General features: G+C 45.9%; 1 protein-coding gene across 2 annotated transcripts in view; it reads left to right on the forward strand.

Moving 5' to 3' along the window:
• Nucleotides 1-1,569, forward strand: part of SLC38A11 (solute carrier family 38 member 11) — a 38,405-nt gene extending 36,836 nt beyond the window's left edge. For both annotated transcript variants that reach the window (XM_066577416.1, XM_066577415.1), the window contains one exon: nt 1,282-1,569. In XM_066577416.1, coding sequence (XP_066433513.1) covers nt 1,282-1,554 — 273 coding nt within the window. In that variant the 3' untranslated portion in view covers nt 1,555-1,569. The remainder of the gene's footprint in view (nt 1-1,281) is intronic.
• The last annotated feature ends 17,529 nt before the right edge of the window (nt 1,570-19,098 follow it).

Here is a 19,098-nt window from a genome sequence, read left to right on the forward strand (position 1 = left end):
TATTTCTATCTAATGTGTATGGCCACCTTTAAAGGGGTTGTCTCGTGAAATCAAGTGGGGTTATACACTTCTGTATGGCCATATTAATGCACTTTGTAATATACACCGTGCATTAATTATGAGCCATACAGAAGTTATTCACTTATCTGCTCCGTTGCTGGCGTCCCCGTCGCCATGGATCCGTCTAATTTCGCTGTCTTCTGGCGTTTTTAGATGCGCTTGCGCAGTCCGGTCTTCTCCCTGGTGAATGGGGCCGCTCGTGCCGGAGAGCTGGTCCTCGTAGCTCCGCCCCATCACGTGTGCCGATTCCAGCCAATCAGGAGGCTGGAATCGGCAATGGACCGCACAGAGCCCACGGTGCACCATGGGAGAAGACCCGCGGTGCATCGTGGGTGAAGATCCCGGCGGCCATCTTGGTAAAGGAAAAAAGAAGTCGCCGCAGCGCGGGGATTCGGGTAAGTAATAAACTTTTTTTTTTTTAACCCATCCCTTGGGTTTGTCTCGCGCCGAACGGGGGGCCTATTGAATAAAAAAAAAAACAGTTTCGGCGTGAGACAACCCCTTTAACCTGCACCCCGACCTCAGCACCGAGATTCCATGTGCCCAAATCTCAGCAGAGCCCAACACAAAGACAGTTTAGCAGACTCCAGACCTTAAACAGTGATCCATTCCACAACCTGTCAAACTGAGTGCCACTACAGTAGCCTGTATTATGAACACCTACATTATATATTCTGCTATATTATAGATATGGCTAGAAGAAATCTGTAGTGCAAGCAATCAGACGTGACACCCACGCAGGAGAATAGCCTATCCTTCCCAGAGTTGGAAAGGTCTACCCTTTGTTGGGTACTGTCTGACACATCTTGGAAGAGTAGGCAGTACTGTTTCTATTGCCATATGAGAGATATGAATGCAAAATATAGGTGAGAATCATCCTTAATCTTTGGAACTTTTCTAAGGGGGTTCTTTACTGTAAGAGCAGTGAGACTATGGAACTCTCTGCCTGAGGACATGGTAATGGGGAACCCGATAAAAGAGTTTAAGAGGAGCCAGGATGTCTTTCTTGAGTGTTAAAATATGCAGGTTATATTCAGTAATTCAATTTGAAGAGTCGGTGATCAGGGGATTATTCTGATTGCCTTGGAGTATTGGGTGTTTTTTTTACTTCTTCTGGATCAACAGAGGCTGAACTGGATGGAGATATATGTTTTTCGGCCTTACATACTGTTATTATCAATACACTGTAGTTCCATCTAATATGTAGCTTTTACGTTTCAGGGCATACTCAGTGCTACTCCCCTCGTCTTCATCATCCCTACTGCCTGCTACTTGAAGCTCTCTGGAGATCACTGGTACCATATTAACAATGCCATGCCCTGCTTCATCTTTCTGCTTGGTATAATAATAATGCCTGTAGGGTTTTTTATGGCCATTTTATACCCACAAGAATGTAGTCACGGAAAAGAAATGTTTTACTGTTTGTCAAATTCTACGCTCATGGGTGTCCCTCTAGCGCATTTATACCAAAGTAACACATCCGAAATAAAATAATTACCGCGCAATATATATTGATTTAATTTTTTGGAGTCATGTAATTTATGCATAGATTAATGATTTATACTTAGTTATTATATATTAAAGCATATCTCAAATTCAAAATGAAAGCTTCACTGTGATTATCAAGTACATGAAGGGGTTGTTTGCCATGTTACAGACACAGTGGAGCTGCAGCCGGTCATGGTCACTATTTCAGTACTAGTGCAATATGTCTTCAGCGGAACCATGGGTGGAGACATGGGTTTGCCGGGCTCAGTGACATGTCCTCTAGAGATGAGCGAACATACTCGCTAAGGGCAATTACTCGATCGAGCATTGCCCTTAGCGAGTACCTGCCCGCTCGAGAGAAAAGGTTCGGCTGCCGGCGGCGGTCAGGGAGCAGCGGGGGAGAGCGGGGAGGAACAGAGGGGAGATCTCTCTCTCTCCCTCTCTTCCCCCTGCTCACTGCCACAACTCACCTCTCACCCGCGCCGAGATGATTTCATGCTGGGCCAACTTCATAAGACAACCCCTTTAACAGCAGCTTGTACCATATATTACAGAATAGTGATGTGCCACTTTAATTATAGCCCATTAATGTGCAATGGTGAAACCACAACAACATGTGAGCTGGATGCAAGGAAATTCCAGGCAGCAACAACCAGCAATATTTAGGAAGTGCAACAGGAAGAGGAAAAGAACTCCACTCTGTGAATAGACCTGCAATAATAAGCAAGATTTGGCCAGGCATCGTATTTATCCATTCTAGCATAAACACACTTTTATTCTTATCAGGACTCCTTTCATCTCCAGGAATTTTATTCTTTGTTGTGAATTCCTGTTATTTTGTTTTTGTTGAAATTTAGTTTCACTTTTATATCACATTGGTGTTTATACAGTCTTAAGTCAAAAGAAACTTTTGCTCTATCAAATAAAAACAGTCCAGGTGACAGCAGATACAGACATTCTCTTACATATTTCAAGGCCTATAGCTTTATTTACTATAGATTTTTATTGAAAATTTTTAATAAAGCAAACCGAACAGTACAAGATATTTTTAGGGGCAGGAAAAGGGAAAAATACTCACTGGGTCGATCACCCACCGTTCCATTGCCACTGCTCTGGTCTTCCGCGATGAGCCTTGATTAGGCGACTGTATTTGTGACATCACTGTCACCAGTGGCTGTACAGTTTATTGTTCATTGTAAAATACTATGGGTAGGGGTGGGGTGGGAGGGGGGGGGGTTAACTGTTTGCTGCTCATGGCAACCAATGACAGAACAGCTTTAATTTTACTAGTGCAGTTTAAGGATTGATGATTGGTTTCAATGTGCAAAAACACCAATTTTTACACAGTTTCAATAAACAAGACCTATTGTAGAATTTATGGTAAAATAAGATGCTTTGTGATTCAGTGTGGTGAATCTGGAATGCCTTTGAAAAAACAGAAACCCATCGAACAAGTCCAGCCGAAAGCAAAATTACTGAGAGCTAGTGAGAGAAACTAACATGACCAATGACTTAAGAATGAACAGGAAAGAGCCAGGACATCAAGGGCAGCAGAGACCTCAAACAGCATGAAGCACAAATCAGAAAAGAGAGGGAAAGATCCAGGACATCAAGGGCAACAGAAACCTCAAACAGCATGAAGCACAAATCTGAAAAGAAAAGGAAAGAGCCAGGACATCAAGGGTATCAGAAACCTAGGCATCACTGGGTATAAAAGCTAGTGTGATCTTGTCACAAATGTATAAGGAGTCCCATGTCAGTTTTATGTCAGTTTCTGTCGTAAGTTCTAGAAAAGCTGTTGGGCTGAGGGAGGGCACTCTTCTCCACTAAGCTCTGCCCACTTTTTCACAAAAGTGGTAAGTTAAACATAAAAATAAAAAGGTGCAAATTCTTGTGCAAATATGGCATGCGCCAAAATTTTACTACACTTTTCTACCAGAAATCTGGACGAAATGTGTAGATAAAGACCCTGATATATCTATGTAGGTGATTTGGAGCCCTGTAACATATATGTATGTCAATGTCTGGTGGGGAAGGGGGGTCGACGACGACACAGCGGCACACTCAGTCCATGTAAAAGTCCAAATCACTTTATTTTTTTCAATATTCAGCAATAACAGAAAGTCCAGTAGAAAACAATTGCCACTGGCAGCACATATACTTGGTGCAACAAACAAAAGTAATGTTTGCCTGTCAAGGCACTAACTAAACAAAAATAACTACTAACATGCATCCACGGCCAGCAAACAGCAGATGTGCACCAGGTAGATGTGTTCACTCCAGGCTATGACCCTGACTAACTGAAGTCTTTTATGTCCCAGTGATTAACTCAATGGGTACAGCTGAGCTCACTGGGATCCAGAAAGCAGACCTGTAATGGAGTTTTATCTCACCCCGGCTAAGCATTTGTCCCTCCAGTACTTTTCCTTGAACGTGTCTACATATATACCTCCTCTTCTCCAAACTGGAAGGCTGGGCATCCCACCATTTAGTGCACCCTAGATAACACATCAGCGATAATACCCCATGATGCCCAGAAAAGCTCTGACCTGTTTCTTAGTCAAAGGTCTAGGCCAACTCTGTATGTACCTCAAGTATATGACTATGCACTATATCCAGGACCTTACATCTATATGACCTGAGTATGACCAGGTGTTTAACCACTTGCTCATTAATTGCAGTTACTCTATATACAAGATCGTTGTTCATGGAAAAGTGGAGAAACCGTTGGTCAGCACCTGGTTCTTGTGGCACACCATTCATGACCACAGTACTCTCTTGTGCATTTGCGAAATTGGGATCTCTCAACTGTGCTATCCCAAAATTTTCCTGTGAAACGTCTAGCTTAGACACACCCTGAGCTGGTGGAAGATCCTCATCATCTTCTCCAGCCAAGACCTTCAATGGAAAGTTAACCCATTTTTCCTCAATGTGCACAATTGTGCTGCAGTCAGGAGGAGGAAAATTATCACTAGGGATTACATCAGGCTCGTTAGATTTAGGCAATGCTTTTCCGCACAAAGCGGAGGGAAACCACGCCCCAATATCACACTGTGCATTAAACTTTTTACCAAGTCTACTTTGTAGGACACAGTTCCCACTATTGTCTCTATGGTAGCCAGAGCCACTCTTGTATCCCCATGTATACACATTATATACAGCAATTAATGTAAGACATGAAATAAAAACCACATGGCATTAAAAGTAGGTATTTAATTGCAAGGCAGAGTTCAGAGGATGGATATTGGAAAAGCTTATTAAATCTAGAATTTGTTATTGTATTACTTGTTTTATTAATTATAAAGTGTTTTTAATTCTCTACACTGTTGTTCAGAATTGCCGCAAGAATTTGTGGAATGCCTTGGAGTGGAATGTGTCCTTACACAGGTCAGACACTTGCAAGAGTTGGAATGCAATAACGTTTGCTTAAAGGACAGCTGGGAAATGATTACCTCTTAAGAGTTATATTAAACACTTGGCAGGAGGAGAACTCTTCTATGCACCTCCCGAAATATTTTTTTTTTTTTTTAGAATCCAGCAGCAATAATGAAAATCATGTTTTTTCCTAACATAATGTATTCACCATTTCACTTCCAAGGACTTTTGTGTTTATCATAAACTTTTTGAATATATTTGGTGCTATTTTAAATCAATAGAAAAAGTGAAACCAGTTCACCCACATCGGACACCATTCTGGAATCTAAGTAGCATGGCGCAGGGAAGGAATGGATCCAATTCCAAAACACAAGATTTCTTCCAGCACTCATATGAACTTAAAAACAAAATTATATTATAGCATCCTTAAAAACATCCTCATAGAAGCAGACTGGAAAAAAGGGGAACGATTAATGAGTGCTGGAAAAAAATCTGGTATTTTGCTATTTTACAGCCGCCTTCCGACTTTGGGACAAAATTCGATCCCAGAGCTGGAGGGTAGAGGAGGTATATTAGCTGCACTATATATTTGCCTCCATCCCTCTGTTGAACTGGTTCAGCTCTTGGTTTATTGCGACCAAGGTGGCCACTGGCATTTTTGGACTACCTAATAACCCATAGTCTATTGCTGGTGTTAGACTACCAATGCACTATACCTATTCTGTGATTGGCCAGTCCTTGCGCTGGTTGATCACAGAGCTGTGAATAGTCTAGTTAGGAAATAATGGCGGATCTGGAACAACGGATGGACAGAGGTGAAGGTCAAGTGCAGGTAAGATACCTCCTCCTCCACCCTCCTGTCCTGGAACAGAATTTTGCCCCAAAAACGAAGGCCGCTTTAAGCCCTAATCTTAGTTTTCAAAGGATCCCACGACCAAAGCTCTAATTGCAATTTTTGGTGAGGAGCAGCGCTTGGTTGAAGTTGGAAGCAGAATAAAAAGTTTTACTTCCTCTTTCTGTGTCTTTGTAGGGGAGAGGGAGGAGAGGAAGCTGCAAGTGAGAGCAAAGGAAAGTACTCAGCCTGTTACTGTTATTTCTCTCCCTATACAGCCTCCAGTGACCCCAGGGATGTCATACATGAACTTTACCAATTAAAAAGTATATAGGGGGTTTCTTTTTCTACTAAAGGGGTGAGAGGATCAGCAGTTTCTTATAAGGTCATTTGGCTATTCCATAACCCAAATGTTAAGCGGCTTCTGGATTGCAGAGATTTTTTAAAATCTCTTTAATGTTAATGATTTTGTGACGATATGTGGATGTTGACAGTTGCGCTCGTCTTGTCTTCATTCTTCCCTCACCATTCCCTATATACAAGGACCTCACTGTGCACAGTACAATGAGCAGCGTTATTACAGTGTGGATATAGGCCATATTGTAGAAGAATCACCCTGGAAACCTTGTCTGCTCGATATGAAGTGCACTGTGGGGAATATCCTTTGGTCTAATTAATGGCTAGGGAAATCAAAGGATTGTCGAAGACAATGCAAAACCTGCATCTTTATTTAGACAAACATTACCTACAGCTGAGGTTCAAGACGTGTTGGTCTGAAAGCCACAGGGTCCCATGGTGTTACATAAAGAGCCACAGGGAAGACTTTGAGATTATTGATATTACAACCGTAAAATACATTTAGTCGATGGACACGGGAAGTTGATTTAAAGGGGGTGCTTCCATCAAACAGAATGCCGAAACCCCCCTTTAGGTCAGTTTTACCTAACAGTGTATTGTAACATGCCTGTAATACAAATGTGTTACAGATGAAATCACAACCTAATGTCATCAGTATTCGATCCGTATTTGTATCATATTTTATTCACTCTCCATAGACTATAATGGGCACATTTTTTCACGCAGTATGGACAATAGTAGCAGTGGAAAATCCACAACAAATCTCATATCTGTTTATCTATCCATCCATCTGTATCCGTTTAGTCGGGGGCCGACCCTCGGGCACGTTATTGATCAGTCCTCTCTTCACGGTTCTGTTTGTACAGCTTCTCTCAGTTCAATCATGTATATGTTGGTGTCGGCTTTGGTAGCATCAAGTCAGCGCATTCTTTGGCGGCCAGGACATCTTATGCCGCTGACCACTCCAAGCATTGTTGATGTTTCTAATGAATTAGTTCGCATTATGTGGCCGAACATGAAAGTCTCTGTTTCGTAATTTGCCCTTCAGTGAAAACTTTGATTTGATGCGGTCTAAGACTGTTTCGTTTGTGATCTTGGCGGTCCAAGGAATTCATAGGAGTTTCCTCCAGCACTAAAGTTTGAAAGCATCGATCTTCCTCCGGTCCATTTGCTTCATTATCCAACTTTCGAAGCCATAAGTTGTGATTGGGAAGATGATTGTGTTGACTATCCGCCATTTAATTGCAATGCTTGTGTCTTCGCTTTTCCAGAACTTATCCATACTTGACATTGCGCTGCCTTCTAGCACGATTCATTATTTTATTTTTGATTCTCCATTGGTGTTGATTTCCGATCAAAGGAAAATGAAGACTGAAACTGCTTCAATTTCTCCATGGTTGATTTTGATTTTTCCTGTACTGTCACTGCCTGTTGTCACAAACTTAGTTTTTTGGATATTCAAGTATAGGCCTGCTTTTTGACATCCTTGTTTAACTTTTAGTATCAGCTGGTATCATTTTAGTATCATTGGTATGTATGGGTGATATGTTTAAAGGAACACTTCAAGAAAAACTGAACATGGGAAGATGAAACAATGCCTCTGCAGTGCCACCTAATGGAAGGTAGCATTCCTTCAAGTTAATGTTAGACTTTTTAAACATGTTTTGTAACAATGACTGAGAATTGTAAGCCAAAGCTGTTTCGGGTGTTTGCCCCTCTAGTAGGTTTCTACCTTGGCTAGTGAGAGGCCTATAGATGTAGGTCAGGAAGGGTATCGTTTCTCCTTAAGGAGAGCACCTAGAAGATGTGAGGAGACTTCTAAAGCCATCCATGCTCCTCGGGGAAATATGCAAATGGAAAGATAGAACAATACCTCTGCAGTGCCACCTACTGGAAGGCAACAGTCCTGCAAGTTAATGCTTCCAATAGGTGGCACTGCAGAGGTATTGTTCCATTTTCATTTGCATATTTCCCAGAGGGGCATGGATGGCCTTATAAGTCTCCACACGCAACTTCTAGGTGCTTTTCTTAAGGAGAAATGATACCCTTCATGACCACCCAAAAACTGACACTGTCTTATAACTGCTGCAGGGCCTAAACTGAGAGCGTATGACTAGATTTGGTGTCTTTGTATCCCTGAATCATGCACCACTCTCCTTAGGCTCAGTCCCAAATATAGCACAGAGTATTCATTTTTCTGGGAGTGTTCCTTTAATTCCTAACTGTATGTCACCAGTTCAGTCTTAATTATACAAGTACAAGTAATAGGATAAAGAGGAGGTACTAAATTGCCTCATTTCCAATTCCTTTTGTTTCCAAGTATGAGGACTTGTTGTTCTATAAAATCTGGTGATAAGGATAACCCATTATATGATCTGATACTTTTAATAGAAGTTTGCAGAACATTGTTGAGGCTCAGCAGGGAAAACTATTACATTAGTAAGAAAAACATCTGCAACATCATACAAAGCGAGATCAGCGCTGGAAGTGAGACGGGACTTATTTATAACTTTCCATTGTAGAAGTTTTTTGTTTTTGATGAGGGAGATTAAATGTCACCCGTGACTCATGTTTATACAATTCCAAGTCTTTTGAAAAGATTATGCAGATTTTAATTTGTTGTCACCTTATTAATGTGACAGGAAGAGATAGGGAAAAGGGTAATCTGAGAACTGGCAAGCCTCTTTGCCAAGTTTGCCCTCACAGCTTTCTGGCCATGCAGCCTTGAGTTGAAGCGGAGATGTCAACCTGGAAGAACCCTTCACAAGGTGATACTTGAGTAGCAGGTCAGGGCAAAATGGGAGTGGCCTGTTCAAGGGGTGTGACTTATATAACAAGGAGGGGCTAAACATATTCAGACCTCCTATATTAAGAAATAAAGAGGCAACCAAGTCACTACCTATGTCCATGTCCAGATAATCTTGAACCGCCAACATGTCCTTATTTAGGGATAGGTCATAAACAGTTGACCGGAGGGGGTCTGCCGCTTGGAATATTTGCCGTTCAACTGTTTGCTGCACCTGTTGTCATTGCAGACAGAACCATAAGCAGACAGCTCAATCTGTATTGCAGTGCCGGGTTGGTATTGCATGGAATTCAATGGGAGCTGCGCCTGCAATACCAACATGGACCACTGTGCTATGGTCATCACTTTCTGCTTCCTGCACTTTCCATAGTGACAGTGATGCTGGTAAACAGCTAATCAGAGTGTTTCTGAGCTGTGGACCCCCAACAATCATCTATTGATGATCTGTCTTAGGCCACATGCACACAGGCAGGTCGGATTCCGCACATGGAATCCCGCAGCGGAATCTGGCCCTGGCAACAGTGGCATCCACACTTACCTGCTTTGATTTTCTTCTTTCTGTACTGCAGATGGTCTGCTTGGCTCGCCATTGGACATGCGCAGTACAGATTTTTTTTAAATTCCTGCTTTTCCCGCAGAATCCACGGCCCATCTGCAATGTCAATTGTAGACGGGCCAAGGGTAAGATGGCTTCCATTGACTTCAATGGAAGCCGTCTGTGCGGAATCCGCAGGAAAATGGAGCATGCTGTAATTTTTCATCCGCGAACGGAACCCACAATTGTTTCCGCTCATGTGCATGAAGAATTACTTTTACATTGCATGCTGTGGGCGGTATTTGCTGCAGAAGCCAGAAGCGGTCGCCCGCTCTGGATTCCGCAATTCAAGTCCGCCCATGTGCATTCACCCTTAAGGGCTGGTCATCAATAGAAAAAATAAAAAAAAGTCCCAGACAACCCCTTTAACACTTTTCTTATTATTGTTGCTTATTTTAGCCCTATTAACCCTAAGTACAGTGCAGACCCGGTACAAAATCCTGGACCAAATACAGATGTAGCAGTGCTAACACATGGTGTGTCACTACGCTACCCAGCCAATGAGTTGTGCTGAGTAGCAATTTGGCGAGCCTACACTAATTCTGTAGCTGTTGTTCACTATGAATGGAAGCGTCTGCGCTACGCAACTAGTGTAGCGCAGCTAAAAGGCAGCTGGCAGTTTGCGCTACTAGTGTAGCGCGCCAAACTGCCATATTGGCACTGCTACATCTGTAGCTCAGTATGTTGCACTATTTTGTTCAGGAGAATGCCAGGCAGTGGGACAGAAGTCCAATGGACCCAATGATGCATCAGGGGGTCCTGCAGGTGCTGTTCATGCCTGTTATGTGACGGATCTATCAACGGCTGTCTTCCCGTTCACTGAACATGAAATCAGAATGCCACAACACATATGTGAATGCAACCTAAGAATCACCTGATAGACAACTTTTACACTATCTGGTCATTAACACCAAAAATATCCTGATTGTAAAGCAGTTAAAACTTTGGATTCTTTTGTTCTCTTTCCACTGGTTGATGAAAGTGATGAGAAGAGATAATTGTGGCAGCAGTGAGGAATGTGACATCAGTGGGCGGAAGGAAGCCGGACGATCATTCCTTTGTTGATACTTGATAAGGACATGTGGTGTTATATCTCATTTACTGGACACAGCGCTCATCTCTTTACTGGCGGCATAGAGAGAAATTAATTCTCATGAAAAGTATAATGTTACAATTAGAGATGAGCGAACGTACTCGTCCGAGCTTGATACTCGTTCGAGTATTAGCGTGTTCGAGATGCTCGTTACTCGTAACGAGTACCACGCGATGTTCGGGTTACTTTCACTTTCATCTCTGAGACGTTAGCGCGCTTTTCTGGCCAATAGAAAGACAGGGAAGGCATTACAACTTCCCCCTGCGACGTTCAAGCCCTATACCACCCCCCTGCTGTGAGTGGCTGGCGAGATCAGGTGTCACCCGAGTATATAAATCGGCCCCTCCCGCGGCTCGCCACAGATGCATTCTGACATAGCTCAGGGAAAGTGCTGCTGCTGGTGCTGCTGCTATAAGGAGAGCGTTAGGAGTTATTTTAGGCTTCAAGAACCCCAACGGTCCTTCTTAGGGCCACATCTGACCGTGTGCAGTACTGTTGAGGCTGCTTTTAGCAGTGTTGCACAATTTTTTTTTTTGTATATCGGCCGTGCAGAGCATTGCGTCCGCAGTCTGCAGTCATTGAACAGAGTATAGGGGGCAGTACTGGTGAGGCAGGGAAAGAGATATTCAGGCTATATACACAGTGGGCTTTTTCCAAAAAATTGATCGCCGTCATCCCGCCAGAGGGAAACAGTATACATAATATTATACGCTGCCTACAGTATCTATCTGCTGGGGGTTGTAGTCCTAATTAATACGCAGCTAAGCGTTACAGCAGGCTTGCGCAAAATTGTTTCCTGGATCTGCTGTCTCTGTTACATGATCGACGTCATCCCGCCAGAGGGAAACAGTACATATAATATTATACGCTGCCTACAGTATCTATCTGCTGGGGGTTGTAGTCCTAATTAATACGCAGCTAAGCGTTACAGCAGGCTTGCGCAAAATTGTTTCCTGGATCTGCTGTCTCTGTTACATCAGCGCTGTCATCCCGCCAGAGGGAAACAGTGTACATAATATTATACGCTGCCTACAGTATCTATCTGCTGGGGGTTGTAGTCCTAATTAATACGCAGCTAAGCGTTACAGCAGGCTTGCGCAAAATTGTTTCCTGGATCTGCTGTCTCTGTTACATGATCGCCGTCATCCCGCAAGAGGGAAACAGTATACATAATATTATACGCTGCCTACAGTATCTGTCTGCTGTATCAGCTCAGCATTTAAAAAAAATAGAAGCAAAATACTTAAGGCCTACTACTGGCCTTTGGCCACTTGACTGCTTCTGCGCTGTCAGTCATACGCACCTACGTCTCACTACAGGCGTGCGCAAAATTGTTTCCTGGCTCTGCTGTGCGTTCCGTAAGGGAAGTCAGCCTCCAACCACAGGCCAATAAGCGGCACATTTAATTACAGCATTCTGTTTCTGCACTACTGGTAATACAGCATGCTGAGGGGTAGGGGTAGGCCTTTAGGACGTGGACGCGGGCGAGGACGCGGAGGCCCAAGTCAGGGTGTGGGCACAGGCCGAGCTCCTGATCCAGGTGTATCGCAGCCGACTGCTGCGGGATTAGGAGAGAGGCACGTTTCTGGCGTACCCACATTCATCTCACAATTAATGGGTCCACGCGGTAGACCTTTATTAGAAAATGAGCAGTGTGAGCAGGTCCTGTCGTGGATGGCAGAAAGTGCATCCAGCAATCTATCGACCACCCAGAGTTCTGCGCCGTCCACTGCTGCAACTCTGAATCCTCTGGCTGCTGCTCATCCTTCCTCCCAGCCTCCGCACTCCATTACAATGACACATTCTGAGGAGCAGGCAGACTCCCAGGAACTGTTCCCGGACCCCTGCCCAGAATGGCCAGAAATGGTTCCTCTCCCACCGGAGGAGTTTGTCGTGACCGGGGTCCGGGGGATGAGGCTGGGGACTTCCGGCAACTGTCTCAAGAGCTTTCAGTGGGTGAGGAGGACGATGACGATGAGACACAGTTGTCTATCACTCAGGTAGTAGTAATTGGAGTAAGTCCGAGAGAGGAGCGCACAGAGGATTCGGAGGAAGAGCAGCAGGACGATGAGGTGACTGACCCCACCTGGTTTGCTACGCCCACTGAGGACAGGTCTTCAGAGGGGGAGGCAAGGGCAGCAGCAGGGCAGGTTGGAAGAGGCAGTGTGGTGGCCAGGGATAGAGGCAGGGCCGGACCGAATAATCCACCAACTGTTTCCCAAAGCGCAGCCCCGCACCATGCCACCCTGCAGAGGCCGAGGTGCTCAAAGGTCTGGCAGTTTTTCACTGAGAGTGCAGATGACCGACGAACAGTGGTGTGCAACCTTTGTCGCGCCAAGATCAGCCGGGGAGCCACCACCACCAGCCTCACCACCACCAGCATGCGCAGACATATGATGGCCAAGCACCCCACAAGGTGGGACGAAGGCCGTTCGCCGCCTTTGGTTTGCACCGCTGCCTCTCCCCCTGTGCCCCAACCTGCCACTGAGATCCAACCCCCCTCTCAGGACACAGGCACTACTGTCTCCTGGCCTGCACCCACACCCTCACCTCCGCTGTGCTCGGCCCCATCCACCAATGTCTCTCAGCGCACCGTCCAGCCGTCGCCAGCGCAATTGTTGGAGCGCAAGTACGCCGCCACGCACCCGCACGCTCAAGCGTTAAACGTGCACATAGCCAGATTTATCAGCCTGGAGATGCTGCCGTAGAGGGTTGTGGAAACGGAGGCTTTCAAAGGTATGATGGCGGCGGCTGCTCCGCGCTACTCAGTTGCCAGTCGCCACTACTTTTCCCGATGTGCCGTCCCAGCCCTGCACGACCACGTCTCCCGCAACATTGTACGTGCCCTCACCAACGCGGTTACTGCCAAGGTCCACTTAACAACGGACACGTGGACAAGCACAGGCGGGCAGGGCCACTATATCTCCCTGACGGCACATTGGGTGAATTTAGTGGAGGCTGGGACAGAGTCAGAGCCTGGGACCGCTCACGTTCTACCCACCCCCAGAATTGCGGGCCCCAGCTCGGTGGTGGTATCTGCGGCGGTGTATGCTTCCTCCACTAAACCACCCTCCTCCTACGCAACCTCTGTCTCGCAATCAAGATGAGTCAGCAGCAGCACGTCGCCAGCAGTCGGTGTCGCGCGGCGTGGCAGCACAGCGGTGGGCAAGCGTCAGCAAGCCGTGCTGAAACTACTCAGCTTAGGAGAGAAGAGGCACACGGCCCACGAACTGCTGCAGGGTCTGACAGAGCAGACCGACCGCTGGCTTGCGCCGCTGAGCCTCCAACCGGGCATGGTCGTGTGTGACAACGGCCGTAACCTGGTGGCGGCTCTGCAGCTCGGCAGCCTCACGCACGTGCCATGCCTGGCCCACGTCTTTAATTTGGTGGTTCAGTGCTTTCTGAAAAGCTACCCACGCTTGTCAGACCTGCTCGCAAAGATGCGCCGGCTCTGCGCACATTTCCGCAAGTCCCACACGGACGCTGCCACCCTGCGCACCCTGCAACATCGGTTTCATCTGCCAGTGCACCGACTGCTGTGCGACGTGCCCACACGGTGGAACTCTACGCTCCACATGTTGGCCAGGCTCTATGAGCAGCGTAGAGCTATAGTGGAATACCAACTCCAACATGGGCGGCGCAGTGGGAGTCAGCCTCCTCAATTCTTTACAGAAGAGTGGGCCTGGTTGGCAGACATCTGCCAGGTCCTTGGAAACTTTGAGGAGTTTACCCAGATGGTGAGCGGCGATGCTGCAATCATTAGCGTCACCATTCCTCTGCTATGCCTCTTGAGAAGTTCCCTGCAAATCATAAAGGCAGACGCTTTGCCTTGGAAACAGAGGCGGGGGAAGACAGTATGTCGCTGGATAGTCAGAGCACCCTCCTGTCTATATCTCAGCACGTTGAGGAGGAGGAGGAGCATGAGGAGGATGAGGAGGAGGGGGAAGAGACAGCTTGGCCCACTACTGAGGGTACCCATGCTGCTTGCATGTCATCCTTTCAGCGTGTATGGCCGGAGGAGGAGGAGGAAGAGGAGGATCCTGAAAGTGATCTTCCTAGTGAGGACAGCCATGTGTTGCATACAGGTACCCTGGCACACATGGCAGACTTCATGTTAGGATGCCTTTCTCGTGACCCTCGCGTTACACGCATTCTGGCCACTACGGATTACTGGGTGTACACACTGCTCGACCCACGGTATAAGGAGAACCTTTCCACTCTCATACCCGAAGAGGAAAGGGGTTCGAGAGTGATGCTATACCACAGGACCCTGGCGGACAAACTGATGGTAAAATTCCCATCCGACAGCGCTAGTGGCCGAAGGCGCAGTTCCGAGGGCCAGGTAGCAGGGGAGGTGCAGAGATCAGGCAGCATGTACAGCACAGGCAGGGGAACACTCTCTAAGGCCTTTGACAGCTTTCTGGCTCCCCAGCAAGACTGTGTCACTGCTCCCCAGTCAAGGCTGAGTCGGCGGGAGCACTGTAAAAGGATGGTGAGGGAGTACGTAGCCGATCGCACGACCGTCCTCCGTGACGCCTCTGCCCCCTACATCTACTGGGTGTTGAAGCTGGACACGAGGCCTGAACTCACGCTGTATGCCCTGGAGGTGCTTGCTTGTCCTGCGGCTAGTGTCTTGTCAGAGAGGGTGTTTAGTGCGGCTGGGGGAATCATCACAGATAAGCGTACCCGCCTGTCAACCGACAGTGCCGACAGGCTTACACTCATCAAGATGAACAAAGCCTGGATTTCCCCAGACTTCTCTTCTCCACCAGCGGACAGCAGCGATACCTAAACAATACGTAGGCTGCACCCGCGGATGGAAGCATTGTTCTCTATCACCATCAAAAACGTGGACCTTTTAGCTTCATCAATCTGTGTATAATATTCATCCTCCTCCTCCTGCTCCTCCTCCTGAAACCTGACGTAATCACGCCGAACGGGCAATTTTTCTTAGGCCCACAAGGCTCAGTCATATAATTTTTGTAAACAATTTTTATACGTTTCAATGCTCATTAAAGCGTTGAAACTTTCACCTGAACCAATTTTTATTTTAACTGGGCTGCCTCCAGGCCTAGTTACAAATTAAGCCACATTAACCAAAGCGATTAATGGGTTTCACCTGCCCTCTTGGTTGGGCATGGGCAATTTTTCTGACGTACATTAGTACTGTTGGTACACCAATTTTTGGCGGCCCTCGCCTACAGTGTAATCCAATTAATTTTTTGCCCACCTGCATTAAAGCTGACGTTACATCAGTTGTGCTGGGCACTGCAATGGGATACATTTAAGTACCGCCGGTGGGTTCCAGGGAGCCACCCATGCCGTGGGTCCACAGGGAGTTGTAACTGCATGTGTCTACTTCTAAAGAACCCCAGTCTGACTGGGGCATGCAGTGTGGGCCGAAGCCCACCTGCATTAAACATGACATTACTTCAGCTGTGATGGGCAATGCAATGGGATATATTTATGTACAGCCGGTGGCTTCCTGGCACCCACCCATGCTGTGGGTCCACAGGGAGTTGTAACTGAATGTGTCCACTTCTAAAGAACCCCAGTGTGACTGGGGCATGCAATGTGGGTCGAAGCCCACCTGCATTTAATCGGACGTTACCTCAGCTGTGATGGGCACTGCAATGGGATACATTTATGTACAGCCCGTGGGTTCCAGGGAGCCACCCATGCTGTGGGTGCACACGGAATTCCCATTGCGGAGTTGTACCTGTCTGTAACTATTTATAAAAAACCGCGGTCTGACTGGGGCATGCAGACACCTTGACAGAATGAATAGTGTGTGGCACATAAGTTCCTCATTGCTATGCCCACGTGTGCAGCTCCTGATGGAGGTGGCACAGGATTATATTTCTCATTGCTTCTGTACAGCATTGTGGGCTATTGCCCCGCCCCTTTTAAAGAGGGTCGCTGCCTAGCCTTGCCAACCCTCTGCAGTGTGTGCCTGCGGTTCCCCCTCATGGCAGACGCACTTATAAATAGACATGAGGGTGGTGTGGCATGTGTGCAGCTGAAGGCTGCGCAGGGACACTTTGGTGTGCGCTGTGGACACTGCGTCGTGCGGGGGGGGGGGGGGGGGGCGGGGTTGGGCAGCATGTAACCCAGGAGAAGTGGCAGCGGAGTGTCATGCAGGCAGTGATTGTGCTTTGTTGGAGGTAGTGTGGTGCTTAGCTAAGGTATGCATTGCTAATGAGGGCTTTTTAGAAGTAAAAGTTGTTGGGGGGGGGGCACTCTTGCCGCTATTGTGGCTTAATAGTGGGACCTGGGAACTTGAGATGCAGCCCAACATGTAGCCCCTCGCCTGCCCTATCCGTTGCTGTGTCGTTCCCATCACTTTCTTGAATTGCCCAGATTTTCATAAATGAAAACCTTAGCGGAGCATAGGTCCCATACAAAAATGCTCGAGTCGCCCATTGACTTCAATGGGGTTCGTTACTCGAAACGAACCCTCGAGCATCGTGATAATTTCGTCCCGAGTAACGAGCACCCGAGCATTTTGGTGCTCGCTCATCTCTAGTTACAATATATTTATTACTGAATGAAAAATGCTATCTCATATCTTTCTATATATCTATCATCATCAACTTTTAGCTCTATCTATCCATCTATCTATTTATCTATCTTCTATCTAGCTATTTATCATCATCAACTTTTAGCTATATGTATGTATGTATCTATCTTCCATCTTTTTTTCTATCTATCTATCTATCTATATATCTATATATCTCATATCTATCTATCTATCTATCTATCTATCTATCTATCTATCTATCTATCTATCTATCTATATATCTATCTAATCTACAGCTGTATAATTACAGGGCAGGTGGCAGGAATGCTGTATTCATCATACTCTCCCGCTTCCTGCAGTGCCCTCCTGTGCCATCTGAAAGTCTGGTTCTCTTCAGGGTCCCATGCCCACACTCTCCTATACAGGTCTATGGGACTCGGAAAAGAATCAAATTTTTGGCTGGTACGCGGAGTTTACAGGCGGGCACCGCAGGAGCAAGGAAGCAGGTGAGTAAGAACAGAGTACCCGACTCCCTGCCACCTGCCCTAACAGCATAATAAGTTACTTAATGGCGCTTTATGCAGCTAACAGGTTCCCTTTAACAAGTAAGATTAAAACAGGATACCATGAGATATTTTTATTTGTACTTAACCTGTTAAGACCAAATACTGTAAACATATGGTGTTTGGCCCTGGGCTTTGATCACACGCCATCATAAATATACAGTGTGGGCTTAAAGCTTCTACAATCTAGCAGGCGCAGGTTGGGTTCTCAGCTGTCAGAGACAAAGGAGGACTCAGAGGAGAAGACAGAATCAGTTTATAATCACGTAGCGATCAATAACTGCTGTGTAGTGAATAGAGGATGTGACAGTGCCATTTCCACTAATGGACCCGGTATTTACGTGATCGCTGGCGATCCCTGGCATGGCAAAGATTCTGAGGCTTACAAGACCCCAGCTCAGCTCTGCCAATGACTACTATCACACTATGGGGATGCTTCTTCTATTGATGGGCTAATTACAGTGAAAAACTGTGAAATAATAAAAAAAGGACATTCTGAATGTCCCTAGAGGTCTTATATGTCAGTGTAGGCAGTGTTCTCCACAACAAAGACAAGATTGACGCGCTCACCCCTCGGTCTTCAGACATGAACACAGCCTTCATCAGTGTCCAAACTAAACCTGGATTTGTCACTCATGCATCCACTGGTCCAAACACCTCCTTACACTTTAATCAGAACGGCCATCCAGCTTCCCACACCCCAATAATGCGCCCCTCTCAAACTCTGTTCACTGAGTGAAATCTCTTCTCTGCATCGTAGAGGCGTCTAGTGGTCAACAAGCTCTACACAAGCGGAAGAAGAGGTCACTACACACAAGGAGCTGTCAAGAGCCTTTTATAGGCCAAGGGGTGAACCATTTCTAGGGCTTCATCTAATCACTCCACAACTCTCATCATTTGCATATCTGCATGCTGAGATTTGCAGCAAAATGACAACTTCTTCTAGGGGCTTGATTTTTATTTACAAAGTTTTTATATTAAAAAACAGAAACTATCCCTCTGCCCGCACCAACCTAAACCATCACTACATCCGCCTTTAATGCGAGACTATACAAATCATGCATCAAAAGGTCCGAAATATAATGGAAGACCCATTCCTGTACTTTATTTGAGTGTAAATATATTCACTTTTTTAAACTAAAAAAGTATAAATGAAAAAAAATCTTTGCTTTAAAAGTTTTGTACACATTACCCCTAATAAAGCAAAACTAGGGGAAAAATCTGCAAAGAAAGGCATTAAAAACAACTGTATGTGTGACAAAAAAATCACTACAAAAATACTTATCGCAGCCCAAGAAAAAAAATTAGGGCCATTAAAAACCACCCCATTAATAGAATTGCTAAAAACTGTCTGGTCCTTTAAGATTGAAATATTTTGGTCCTTATGGGGTTAAAGCAGACCATTGAGT

The sequence above is a fragment of the Eleutherodactylus coqui genome, chromosome 8 (assembly GCF_035609145.1).
Source record: "Eleutherodactylus coqui strain aEleCoq1 chromosome 8, aEleCoq1.hap1, whole genome shotgun sequence".
Classification (NCBI taxonomy): Eukaryota; Metazoa; Chordata; class Amphibia; order Anura; family Eleutherodactylidae; genus Eleutherodactylus; species Eleutherodactylus coqui.